The sequence below is a fragment of the Glycine max genome, chromosome 4 (assembly GCF_000004515.6).
Source record: "Glycine max cultivar Williams 82 chromosome 4, Glycine_max_v4.0, whole genome shotgun sequence".
In the NCBI taxonomy this organism is placed as follows: Eukaryota; Viridiplantae; Streptophyta; class Magnoliopsida; order Fabales; family Fabaceae; genus Glycine; species Glycine max.
Window position 1 is genome coordinate 39,852,922 of NC_016091.4, and position 12,927 is coordinate 39,865,848.

At 32.7% G+C, this 12,927-nt stretch overlaps 1 protein-coding gene across 2 annotated transcripts; it reads right to left on the reverse strand.

Moving 5' to 3' along the window:
- Positions 1 to 5,986: 5,986 nt before the first annotated feature.
- Positions 5,987 to 11,669, reverse strand: LOC100807012 (heparanase-like protein 1). Of its 2 annotated transcripts, none has more exons than XM_006578493.2 (10): positions 11,425 to 11,669; positions 10,260 to 10,527; positions 10,071 to 10,107; positions 9,663 to 9,846; positions 8,820 to 8,968; positions 8,510 to 8,743; positions 7,597 to 7,786; positions 7,297 to 7,422; positions 7,056 to 7,158; positions 5,987 to 6,556 (listed from the first exon to the last, which is right to left on the reverse strand). In XM_006578493.2, exons 2-10 carry the CDS (start codon positions 10,467 to 10,469, stop codon positions 6,146 to 6,148), a joined length of 1,644 nt encoding a protein of 547 aa, XP_006578556.1. In that variant the 5' UTR covers positions 10,470 to 10,527; positions 11,425 to 11,669; the 3' UTR covers positions 5,987 to 6,145. The 2 variants fall into 2 exon arrangements, with proteins under 2 accessions (XP_006578556.1, XP_006578557.1); XM_006578494.3 differs by having other exon boundaries at positions 11,294 to 11,644.
- Between the last annotated feature and the right edge of the window lie 1,258 nt (positions 11,670 to 12,927).

Below are 12,927 nucleotides of genomic sequence, written 5' to 3' on the forward strand. Positions count from 1 at the left end.
TACCAGTTTTGTTCTAGCAGTAACAAACCCATTGCCATAAGCATCAGGGTTAACATCCTCCTTACTTGAAGGTGACTTCAAAAATCCAACTCTGGGACTATTGTTTTCCATGTGTACACGTTTTGCGGCCTGCCAACAAGTCGCTCATCAGTCATTTGTTGAATATTTTTACAAAGGACATCTTAAGTATTGAAACAGTAAACATAACAATGGAAGTATTCAAGACAAGTATTCTCCCAAGCAAATACCGCATAATGATATCGAGAATGCATGACAACACGAGGAAGCACCACACAAGAATGCATGACAAGTATTCCCACTAGTTTTATATTATTAGTTTTTTCAATAATATCATTTTTTATTAACTGTATTTAACTTCTATTTTTTTTATTATTTAAAAAATTTAGAGAGGCACGGACTTTCCCTAATTTATAAGAAAGTGACCACTAATAATTATTATTATCATACTAAGAATTTGGGGAAAATAATCATGACTCAAACTCATACTTTATGAGACTTACATCATTAAAAAAATAAAAATAAAAGTTGATCTTAAAGGACAAAAGGCAGTTCATACCTGATTATGTTGTCTTTTCCTTTCATCTCTAAAATGAGCAAAGGCATGTGGATCAAAACCAAGAACATGCATAACCTGAAAAAATGATCAAATATGATGAACAATGCCACATATTTCCTCTCACGCTTCTCTATATATAATTATATATTACAAACCTCATGTATCAGAGTAGTTGAAAGCAAAGTCTCTGCCTCGGTAGTATTTAGCACATATCCTTTTTTAGAAACCACGGTGCCTAGATTGTTTTTTACTCTGATGGAGGGGATTTCACTGTGTCCTGTTTCATCACATTTTACAATATTTCAGACCTCAAATTCTTTTTCACTTTTTAATAAGAATAAAATAAAGTCTGAGTCTCATATGCAAACCAACAAACAACAACAAATTCTTATCTAACTAGGTCAGCTACATGGATCACAGGACACCATTGACACGGTTATAAACAAAAGTTTCAGAAATTAAATTAAACCTGAGTCTCATATAAATTATACCTGAATTTCTACAAGGATGAGGGAGTATGAATAGGCAAAGGCTATGTCACCAAGAGCTTGCATGGTTCTCCAAACTTTTTCAGTTTATGTCACGGTACCAACTGTTATCCCGGTTAGGCTTCCCCCGACTCCTCTATTTTCTGTTACATGGTTAATTCAAGTCAGATTTCTTACCAGTGATTGAAGATGAACAAATATCATCATGATGGACATGTGAATAGCATGAATTCATACCAATAACTTTTCCAATACCAAGGCCTAGCCCAATAGTGGAGTATGTGAAGGATATGACAGCAGCTACAATGGAGAGCCGCCACAATTGATCGAAGCCCGAAATTTGTGAGAAAATAATTTCCACTATACCAAATGAAATCATGTACATGTTACTATACATATCGCCGATTCCATCTCTCCGCCATTTCCATCTCCGTCGTCGTCGCCTTCGCCGTGCTCCTCTCCAATTCCGATCACGGCGGAGGAACGAATCCACTGTACGAAGGCGCAGAGCGCGCCGCGCGCAAGGCGGCGGACTCCTGCGACCAAATCTTCCAACACGCGAAGTGTATCAGCGTCGCCGCTATGGTATTCTGGAAGTCGATGCGGTCGGTGTTGTCCTCGGTGAACCACGAGGTTCGCTCTGGCTTCGAGATTCGCGTCACGGTGCTGCTCGCGGAAGTGAACACCCTTTCTAAAAATCTTTGAGATTTTACCTATACTAAACATGGAAAATTATATATATTTAATATAGAATTAATTATATTCATAACTAAGAGTGCTTCGTAGGTATAAGTTATTAGAAATTTTACCTATAGTAAATATTGGTAAGTATAAGTTCTTTTATTTTTACTTACACCAAACATAGATAAGTATAAGTCATTTTGTTTTTACCTACATTAAACACATGTAGGTATAAGTTTATTTGAGTTCTACCTACACTAAATTATGTCTGTAGGTAAAAATGTTTGTAGCTACATGGAAAACTTCTTGTAGTGCCGTAGAAACCACTCGTTCTCATTTGATCATGTCCCCCTCCTCTAAATTATATTGATAAACTTAGTCTTACATATGTGATGTTTTCCTAATGGTATTTGTTTTCTCAGTTGGAGCTAGTTCTTAGATTGTTCAAATAATATTAATCTTTTTTTATTATTTTTAATTATCTACACTTGACTCAAATTTTTATAATATTAAATTCTTATTTTTACTTATATGTATATTCTTTTTGCTTCATGCATTGCTTCACTCCCGTTTGTTTTTTCTTTTTAATCTCTGTGAGATACACATTGTTTAATTTTCTTATCAACTTTTGGCGGATGAATTGAGTATAATGCTGCCAATTTGTCTTCAATATCTTTTTAAACAATCTAGATTTTTTTTTGGTACCGGGTAGAACCAAGTTACATTTAGTACACTAAACAGGTGCAAAAGTGAAACATTTTAGGCACCGTACAAAAGAATTTTTTAGTCGATAGATTTGTTGGGATTAAAATAAATGGTTAAGATAAATATAAATTGTGGTGGAATTGTCTACACCAAATAAGATTAAAAAAAATGGTTTCTTTCTCAAAATACACCTTCTCTCTCTACTCTTTTTGTCCAACATACACCACTTTAAAATTGAAATCCTGAAATGCAGTTGTTTTGTGTTGACCATGAGAAGTTGGAATTAGAGAATCCGACATCTCTAGGGGTGGTTTTTTTTAACTTTTTTTTTAATTTTAATTTTTTTAGTAAACGTTATAATTTTTTTTAGAAAAATTATTCACTTTTAATATTGTTATTTTATTAAATATAAATTTTTGTTTATGTCATTTAATTTTTTTAAAAAAATGATAATATTTTTTGTTTAACAATTTACTTATAGAAGAATACATTACATCATAAATAAAATACATAAAATAACATTTGTTTAAGGGAAAGCTGAAGATGAAGGTATGCTGGGATAATTTTTTCTGTTATGACCTTGTTGTCGATTCATTCCACATTTTTCTCTAGTTTCTATTCATTTTCTTCTTCGTCCATCTCAGTAAGAATACAAGTTGAAACTAGACGACCAGTTGCACTCCTCCTTCTCCTTGTATCAAGACCTAATGATCTCCTTCGTATTCTTGTAACATTAATTTATGTGGCAGTAAACCAAATGAGTTGTTGTAGATGTGCAAAATATTATGTAAAGTGAATAGCAGCACCACATAGTTCATGGGATCAACATGGACAGATTTACAGGCAGCCATGACGTGAGAACACGGTAAGTGTTTACCTTGGTATTCACCACAATCACACTTTTGGAATTGTAACATACCCTAAATCTTCTAGGTGGTCTGGGTGTTTGAAGTAGGGCTTAGGTCTCTATTACAATAAATTTGTGATTGTGTCTGTCAAATTCATTAACAATGTGCATATTTGATTCTTGTTGACCGCTATTCATTGCCTCGGAGACAACTTCGAAACACTGTGAGTAGGAGTTGATCATTGCCTGGGTTTGTTGACCTCTAATAGCAAAACGTTTTGCAGTCTTAAAGTACGTCTCCTCAATCAACGATGACACCGACAGATATCTTGTGCTTTTGAACATGGAATTGAGCAACTTAGACAAATTGTAGTCATATGTTCCCAATGTTTCCCCTGAAGCATTGTACCCAATATTTTTTGGATAACTAATCAAGTCATTCAGCTGCACTTGGGCACAAATATCCCCAAGATGTCGCATGTGCATCTTCTTTGTGTATGCGTACCATGTACATGGTAATTATTATTCTGGAGACGGTAGTTGTAGTTGGACACAACGGTTGTGAAGATGGTAACCTATGTTGGGGAGAGTCGAGGGGAGTAAACACCGGATAGATTTACACCTGTGGACCACAAGCCACCACATAAGGAAACCTGACACCACACTCTAACCCAAAACCTTAATACTCAAGTTTATGGGTCTTCTCCTCACTTATATGGTGCTCAACCTTTCCACTTTTATCCGATGTGGGACTTCACTTCACACTTGTACTCCAACAGGTCAACAATCTTTTTTTCATTCTCTACAATTGAAAATGATGTTTGCACAATGTTGATGTGCAATGAGTAATACCCATGTGTTGGTCCTATAAAATTATTATGTAGCATCAACAGAACACCCTGCTCATGTGTTGGTCCTATAATTAGTAATACCAATGGTATACTCAACCTACTTCGATCCACCATCACTCCTACTCATGATGCAATGTTGTATTACAACAACAAGTGAACGATACCACGACAAGACGATTTTTTGGGTTATTCCTTCACTAGAACAAACCCAATAAGATTTGAAATTCCTTCGGGAGCATCGAAAAACTCAAGAATGTTATCAAGCAAGTTGCGCCTATAGGGATTCCCCCTTATGGACTTCATGAATCACAACTGATTAGACAATTATTTTTTCGACAATCAAGTTATACAAAATATTCAAAAAAATTAATCAAATATCTAATAATAGAGTTGAAAACCAATGAAGACATGTTAAAAGTATTAACAGAATCCAACTACCAGAAGCGTTTTTGTCCCATAGAAATTTTAGTTGTTTTTTAACAAATTAATAATCCACCTATTGGAAGAAGGCATGTCTATTATACAACACTCATAGAAATTTTAGTCATTTTCATGTTTGAATTGTTATTGTTAATATATTCTATTATTTTTATTTTATTATTTTCAATTGTTATTGATAGTATTTTTCGTTATTTGAGTACTTTATTTTTTTATATAATATAACTAACATGTGATAATTATATATTCATTGTATTCTTTATAAAAAAATATTTTAAAAATCTAAAGTTCGAAAGTATTGTATAAATTAATTATTATTAAACAAAAAATATTATCAAATTTTAAAAATTAAATAATATAAGTAAAAAAATATTTAATAACATCATTTTCTCAAAAAATAAATATTATTTTAAAAAAATAAAAATATTTTTTTAAAAAAATTAAATCAATAAAAATTATTTTTCATAAAATATAATATTTTAAATAAATAAAATAGGAAAGTCGGATAGTGAATTCCCGGCTTCTTAATTTACTTGTATTATAATATTTACTAAAAAAATTAAAATTTAAAAAAAAAATAACAAAAAAATATAAAGCTCCCCTAGAGAAGTGGGATTTCCCGATCGTGACTTCTCAACCATCAACACAAAACAAAACATGTGCATTTCAGGATTTAAGTTTTAAAGTAGTGTATATTTGGGGGGGAAAAATGTACATTTTGAGGGGAAAAAATCGAAAAAAAAAACATTGGTATTATTGTTTTTTTCTCTCTCGTTAAAGTTTTTTCCTTCAGTCTCCAATCACCCCTCTCTCTCCAACACCACCCACGCCGCCGAAGCAATAAACGTGATGGGTTCCCGGTGAGTCGGACAAACAAACTCCCACTGTGATTGGGAGACAACAAAATCTGTGATTGGATAAATCTGGTGCACTATTCTTTTCCGGTGAGTCGCACGATGCAAATCTATTATACCCATCCTATTTTTTTAGTATTTTGTAGTTTTCCAAGATGGTCAAGGGAAAACAAAATGGCGTTCGACCCTTCCGACCAAATTCCCATTGTTCTGCTGCAAAAAATTTAAATCTGGATAAATTTTCAGAATTCAAATTTCACAGCGTAAAAATCGTCACTGTAGTCCTTACATTTAACAAAATGGTGTGATCTTAGTGTTTCACTATACCTGTTTTTAGTTCAGTGAGGGACTAAATCCGCATTACTTTTATAAGGAGTAAAGTAATAATAATTTTATAAGGATATCATGATATTTTAAGACAATATATTTAACTCATCTTTTCATTGATGATACTGGTGAAAATTTGTGCAATTACAATGAAATCAATCGATGGCGTTGGCTAAAAAAACACTTCTCATGGAACTCAACTAAATTGGATCAAACAATTAGATGATACAACTTGCATGCCTTTTAAATATCAAATTATTGCCAGGGTTATAACTTTCTTGTGAAGACAACAATAGCTCACTACTTACAATTACCATGAGCTTGCAATTGCATGAGTCCTAGTGCCTAGTTACTTGGTTTATTATAGAAACCTTAGACTAAAGTTTTCTGTGTGTAGCACAAGCTGGAGCATCAAAGTTGGGGTATACAACAAATGCAATGGACAAAGGAGTCATGTATATTGGAGATCGCACGTTATTGCGCACTGGATCCAACGGTGGAAGATCTCCTTCGTCTGTTAACTCCAATGGAATACCATTCAGCACCATGGTTTGGCTTCTGAGGTAACCATCTTTTGGAGTTAGGTGATACTCCTCCCTGAATGTGACCTCTGACCCTTTTGTTCCAACCCAAGAGAATGTCTTCTTGAGTTTATCAAAAAATGAACTTTCCTTATGGGTGCTTGTGGCCACTTCATTTTCTACAACACTTGCAGTCACCGGGTTTCGGACGGTGAGTATGAAATCTGTCTGATTGCTTAAGTTTATCAGAAGTAACGTTACACCCGCCTGTAGAATGAAATTGATAAGAACTAGAAAGATGGTAAAAGTAAATACTGAAAGAATCAGAACATATCTTTTAGACACCTTATAGAATCTTAAGTCACAGGATATAAAGCCCAAGTCCTAGCAAATTTCACTTAAATAAAAAGAATTGGTAGCATATTAAGAGTGGCAGAGTGTACTCAAATTTTCACACTCGTTCGTTACCAACAATATTGCATATAATTAACCATCAAAATCCAGGAATCAAAGATTTTATTGGGTGGATGGGCAAAAATTCAATCTGTTGTAAACTTTTGTGCATATAACTCAATGTGTCACATTCTTGATTCTAATGATCAAATTTACATATCAAATGTCAGTATGTTAGGCCTCATATGATGCTATATCATGTTTGATTTTTAGTAGTTGGAATGGTAATAAAACATCTTATAATGAACCCCACATTAATGTGACTCTAATATTAGATCTTGCTATACGAGTTGAACTAAATTAGGGAACTTACTCTATCTTTTGTGCAATGGGCATAAGTGCGTAAAAAGGGTGAAGAAACATCACTTGAGACCGCAAGAACCTTCTTTCCCATTAATCGATGCCACAAAAGTGCACTGTTTAGAAACAAGGCCAGAACCTAGGATTAGGTATGTTCAAACATGATGTAATAATCACCAGAAATCTTCAAGTAACCTTCAAGGAAAAAAAAAGTATTCTCTTTTCGATTGTTGCAATTTTCAATTAGTACTTACCTGTAGTAGTCAGGATTGGGAGCAAAGGTGGTGGTATTGAGAAGGCCATAGTTCCCTCCAATTAAAGTCTGCCTGCAATAGACTTTAGTGCTGTAGCAGGATGCTATTCCAAGTTGATCTAAGTACCTGAGCCATTTAAATTTCAAAACTTACAATAAATCACAACCAATTTAAAAAAGAACCAATTTTATATTTAGCAACATGTTTTGCTAAATATAACAAAAAAACATCATAATCCATCCTTTAGAAATTAAAAAAGAACAAAAATGATAGAAGGAATGGACAACCAATTTTACCCACCAAAAGCTGTTTAGAAATCTGTTAGAAACATGATTGCCACCACTGTTGTATGCCCCTCCAGCTTCTCCTACCCATGCAGAAGACCAAGGACCATATATTTTAATGGTTTCTGAAAGATTGCCGAAAATTGATTCCACCCTGCTCAAGCGCTCAGGATCTAGAATCTTCCTTTCAAGATGCTCATCACTACCTGAAAGAGAAATCAACTTAGAAACACTGATCAGGAATGACAGACAATAGTATTTTTCAAGCAAGTGAACAAAGTATACCCTTGGTACAAGATAAGCTGATAAGGTTAAATATTGAAATGAATATATTATATATCAGTTGCTAGTGCATATCTTTCAATGCAAGGAAAAAGTAAGCACTTATGAGAAAAACAAATTAAACAGAAATGATCCAGTATTAAAGTATATGATGGGGTAGTTCTACATGGCACAATTTCATGTTGGCATTCATATTAATGTAAACATCTTCCGGTAGCTTTGAAGACAATCAAGGAGATGGGAGGCTAAGACGTATCTCTACATAAATTAGCAAATCCAACCTTCATATATTATCTCTCTAGATAATATCAATTTTTGTCAAAAGAGGCCTTTCATAGTCTATTATAGCAAACTCTCTTGCAATTATATGGTTTTTCAGAAATGACAGCATTTTCTTTTTGAATGTAATATATAGAAAGGGAACAAACAAATATGAAGATAAACATCATCATCATGTTAATGAAAGAGAAGCAATAATCTAACAATTAAGCATGACTTATTGCCTCAACTGGTTTCATGCCAGTGTACTACTACTCACAAGAAATGAGAATAGAAACAAAGGAAGGATTGTCTAGATATTTTAGATTATCAAATATTTGGTAACAGAGCCTATATAGCAGAAAGAATTAAGTAAGTGACAATCAAACCTGGGCCCAAATTATATAAATGATGAGTCAGAACATTGATTATGCCTGAACCCGAAACCTGAAGAAGCCTGTCATACCAATGTTTTTCATAAAATCCCCCAGGTGCGACAAGTGAAGGCTTGAACTTGGAGCTCTCGTATAACGTGCTTAGAATTTGTTTAAGCTTTATCAAGTCTTTCCCATATTGTGCAACACCAACACTTGCACCAATGCCCTTACCACTCAACTCATTACCTACAGCACCGGATGCAAGAATAATGTTAAATCAAACAAAAATGAGCATAACAAATAAACATGTCTGTTGTCCTACCAAGTTCCCATGAATCAATCTTGTATCCCTTTGAAATAGTGTACTCTATAAAATCATACGCATTTGTAGGGTCCCAGGCTCCTTCCCAAACATTATGACTAATCTGGTGCTTCCCATGCAGTGCATTCAAGCCAAATGTCACAATGGCCCTGCAATTGTCGAACTCCTGTTAAATTACATCACAGCTAATCATCCCTCCCTCATCCCTTTCTTACATAAATACATATAAATACATAGTATATTAAATCATATGCAAACTGACATGCAAATTCTCTGTCTTAATTTATTCACACAAAGTGAGGTTACAAGAATGGAATCAAGCATAATCATAGCCTAATATCTCAGATATTCACCATAACTGATGATCTTCAATAATAAGAATAAATAAAGCATCTAGAGTGAGTGATTATCAGGGCAAAGCAACTACTTTGAAATTATCTCCTTTTAGTACTCACTGATTCAACTACAGAGCCTATTATTATATTATATCACCAATGGAAGTATATAAACTGCACATCATTAGAATAAGCAATTAAGTTGAAAGAGTAATTCCAAATTGAGGTCGAGGAAATAACTCAGACTGCAAGTACTGACCATCATGCACCAATGAAGGGATGTCCTGTAGCATGTATTCTCGAACAAAACATTTAAACAGAAACAGGTACTTCCTTTAGCAGCTATCAGAATTAAAAATGTGACTCGAGCAAATGAAAGTTATTACTTTGTTATATTACCCAAATTAAATACCTCATTTTATTTTTCATACTTTTGCTTTGGCTCAAAGGAAGAGGGGATGAGAGAGGTGGTGAAATAACAATAAGTCTCAATGTTAAAATATCTCACCCTGTCTCGTTGAAAAACTGATTCAGCTCATCCCACCTTTTCATGTGTAAACATCCCTTTGAAAATCCAAACAATCCACCTTTAACCTTTTGAAGGGGATGGCAAGGAGACTTCAAACTTCCCACATCATACAGAACCTGATCTTGCAAAGAACCTCCAAGTCTTATCCTCAATGGCCTGAGGGCTATCGTGCAACAATTATGAAACAAATAACATCATGCTAAACATAATTATTCCAAAGAAGAAGATATTCATAAAATACATTATAACTTTATGCAGTCACAAACAACAGAATGTCATCAAAGTAACTGATGACATTTGTCATCAGAGTGAGACAAGTTCTCAGAGTAACTTTATATAGAATGTCATCAGAGTAACTTTATATATAAGTAATGCAGATATACACACCTTGGATTGCCTTGGCAAGGAAAGGATGAGACAAGTCCTGAAAATCCAATCCACATTAAAGTGAACAATGAATAAAATTACTTGATTGCTTGCCAAGGTTCTAAATAGGGGATTGGGAGTGGAAGGGAAACATAAATTCTAAAGAGTGTTCATTTCAATTTCTATACAAATGCATTCCATAACACTCACCAAATTTACAACAGAAGAATAGCCCCAGGGGCAATGGTTGTAGTCACACTTATCATGAGGCCACCAATCAATAGTGGCACAAATAAAGTTATCACCTGTTTCAGCCTTTGTCTGAGCTCCATCTACTAGAAGTGAACCATGTTCAATATCTTGACTTAAAGTGGCTTGAAGAGAAGCCAAAAAGAGAAACAATGCAAGGTGGAATCTCATTTGTGGATCAACTGTATGAGCAGCAGCATCCAAGTCCAACACAACTAATCCAAATCAACTGCAGTAAAGAATAGAAGAAAATTTACTAACAGATTTTCTGAAGCTACATTATTGCAAAACCTGTTAAATTAGCACTACCTAATGATTAGTCATGGTTAAATTGTTAAGTAGAAACCAGAAATTAAAAAGACTAAAAAGGGAATATTATGATAGTCTAATTTTCCCGAAATGGAAAATAATAATACTCATAACTATTTACAAAAAAATAAAATGAAATGAAATGAATATTATGATCCCTCATATTGATAATTTCAAAACATATGTTAGCACTAGTTAGTTGATGGTAACAGTGAAGAGCAACATTTGTGTCCTATCACGGTGTGTCCCTATCATGATCAATAGTGTCCAAAACAACTTTATTATACCAAAAGGCAACAACAAAAATTGAGAACAGCTTCTCAAGATTTTGAGCATTGCAGAAGCACTTTCAAAGTCAGAATTCTTATTATTATGTTCACAACAACACGTTAGTTAAATAAAATAAATCCATTACCAAGGTCAACCAGAGACAGAGACCAGCAACGTAATCACACAGATAATAAGTTATATATAAAGAGAGAAATCTGAATGAGACATTAAAAAATATGAGATCATAGTAGATATTTAAATAAGAAGGCACAAGGTTTTAAAAAACCACAATTTCAGCCACAACATCAAGATTTGTAACTACATCAGCCGTATTTGTCTGTAATTTCTCACAGATCACGATAACCGCGACCGCAATTTAAAACCTTGAAAAGGTGCAAAGTGAAGGGGGTTTTGACCTGACATGACTTATTGATACAAAATGTGGAGGCAAGCTATGAATCATGAACTAAGAACACACGAAAAGAACAAGAGGAACCCAGAAGTCAAAAATGAAAAACAAGAAGAAGATGCACAGAAAGGAGCAAACTTTGGAAGTGGGGTGGTGTCAAGATGAGTCCTTCATCACCATTGATGACCAGTTTTCAAGAAGGGTCAATAATGGCGGAAAAAAGGTGCTTTTCTTTTCTCTGGTTTTCAGTGTCGGTAGGCTGCTGAGGTTTGTGTCTGATGCTCTGATGCACCCACAAACACAACAATATAATAATAATAAAAAAAAAATAATCCAATAAATTAGTTAGAAAACATGGGTCCTTGGTTTTGAAAGTGGTAAGGATCATAAAGTGTGAGGCTTACGTTCACTTCTATTATACGCTGGCTTTTGAAATTGCAGAATCAATTTCAAAGATTTTTTTTTTTAATCTTAACCCACACAGGTTCATTAAGGAAAAAGTAGTTGATTAATCCGAAGTTCAGTAAGAAAATAAATAAAGTTATTAAAAATTATTTTTGTTAAATATTAAATTTAATATTATCTGAACGATTGAATTAGAATTATATAAGGGCAAAATTATTGTTCCATTATTTATGACATATGTGCTGTTTAGAATTTAGATGGTTATAGAAAAATTAAGGAAATCCTAATTTTTTTAGGAAAAAGAATTATAAAAATAATCGTTAGAAGATATAGGTTACTAGTAATATGTTATCATTAAAAAAATCAGTAAGTATTAATTTAGATTGAAGAAGAGAAAAGTAAAAATCAATAAAAAAAAATTATATTCAAAAACAAAATAAATTTTCTGTACGAAAAAACAACGTAAATTTTTAAGTAATTACTAAGTACGACACTTATTTCATAAAGAGAATATTATATAAGTCAATGTTAATCAATATTCAATAAGTTATTAAAATTTTGTCTCTGATTTATGGTATATATAGTTAAATATTTCAAATGGACAATATTTCTAATTAATTAATTTAGAAAATTCTTTCTTAATCAAACTAATGCTTGTCAAAAATAGATGTTGTATTTTAACTTGATCTCTTTGAGCTAATCTTACCTTATTTTTAAGCATTATTTACCACTGATTTTTATTATGCGTTGAGTTTAAAGTCTAATATATGCACTGAGAATGTAAAGTGCTATTACAATGTCAATTAATCATAAATTATATTGAAAATAACATTTGAGTTAGTTATTATAAAAGTAAATAAAATTATTATCTCTATTCTTATTTATAAAAATTCAAATATTTAATTTATCAAAATTAAGAAAAACAGTTAATTTAGTTGATAAATGATGTTTTCCAATACAACATCTCTCTTCTTTTAATTAGAAATATTTTAGTCAAAAATAATCAATGCAAAGGACATTACAAATTGGATCTTATTAAAAAAAGGATAAATTGTGTTTTTAATCTATTAACTTTTTGATATTTATGATTTTACTCCTTAAACATTAAGATGATTGGTCAATATCTCTAAACTTTTTTTTTCTTTCAATGTTTTTAACATTTTCATCCATTTTAACAGTTAAGGAATAATGTGATATTTATTTATATTATTTTATTTTATTTTATTTTTGCGGTTA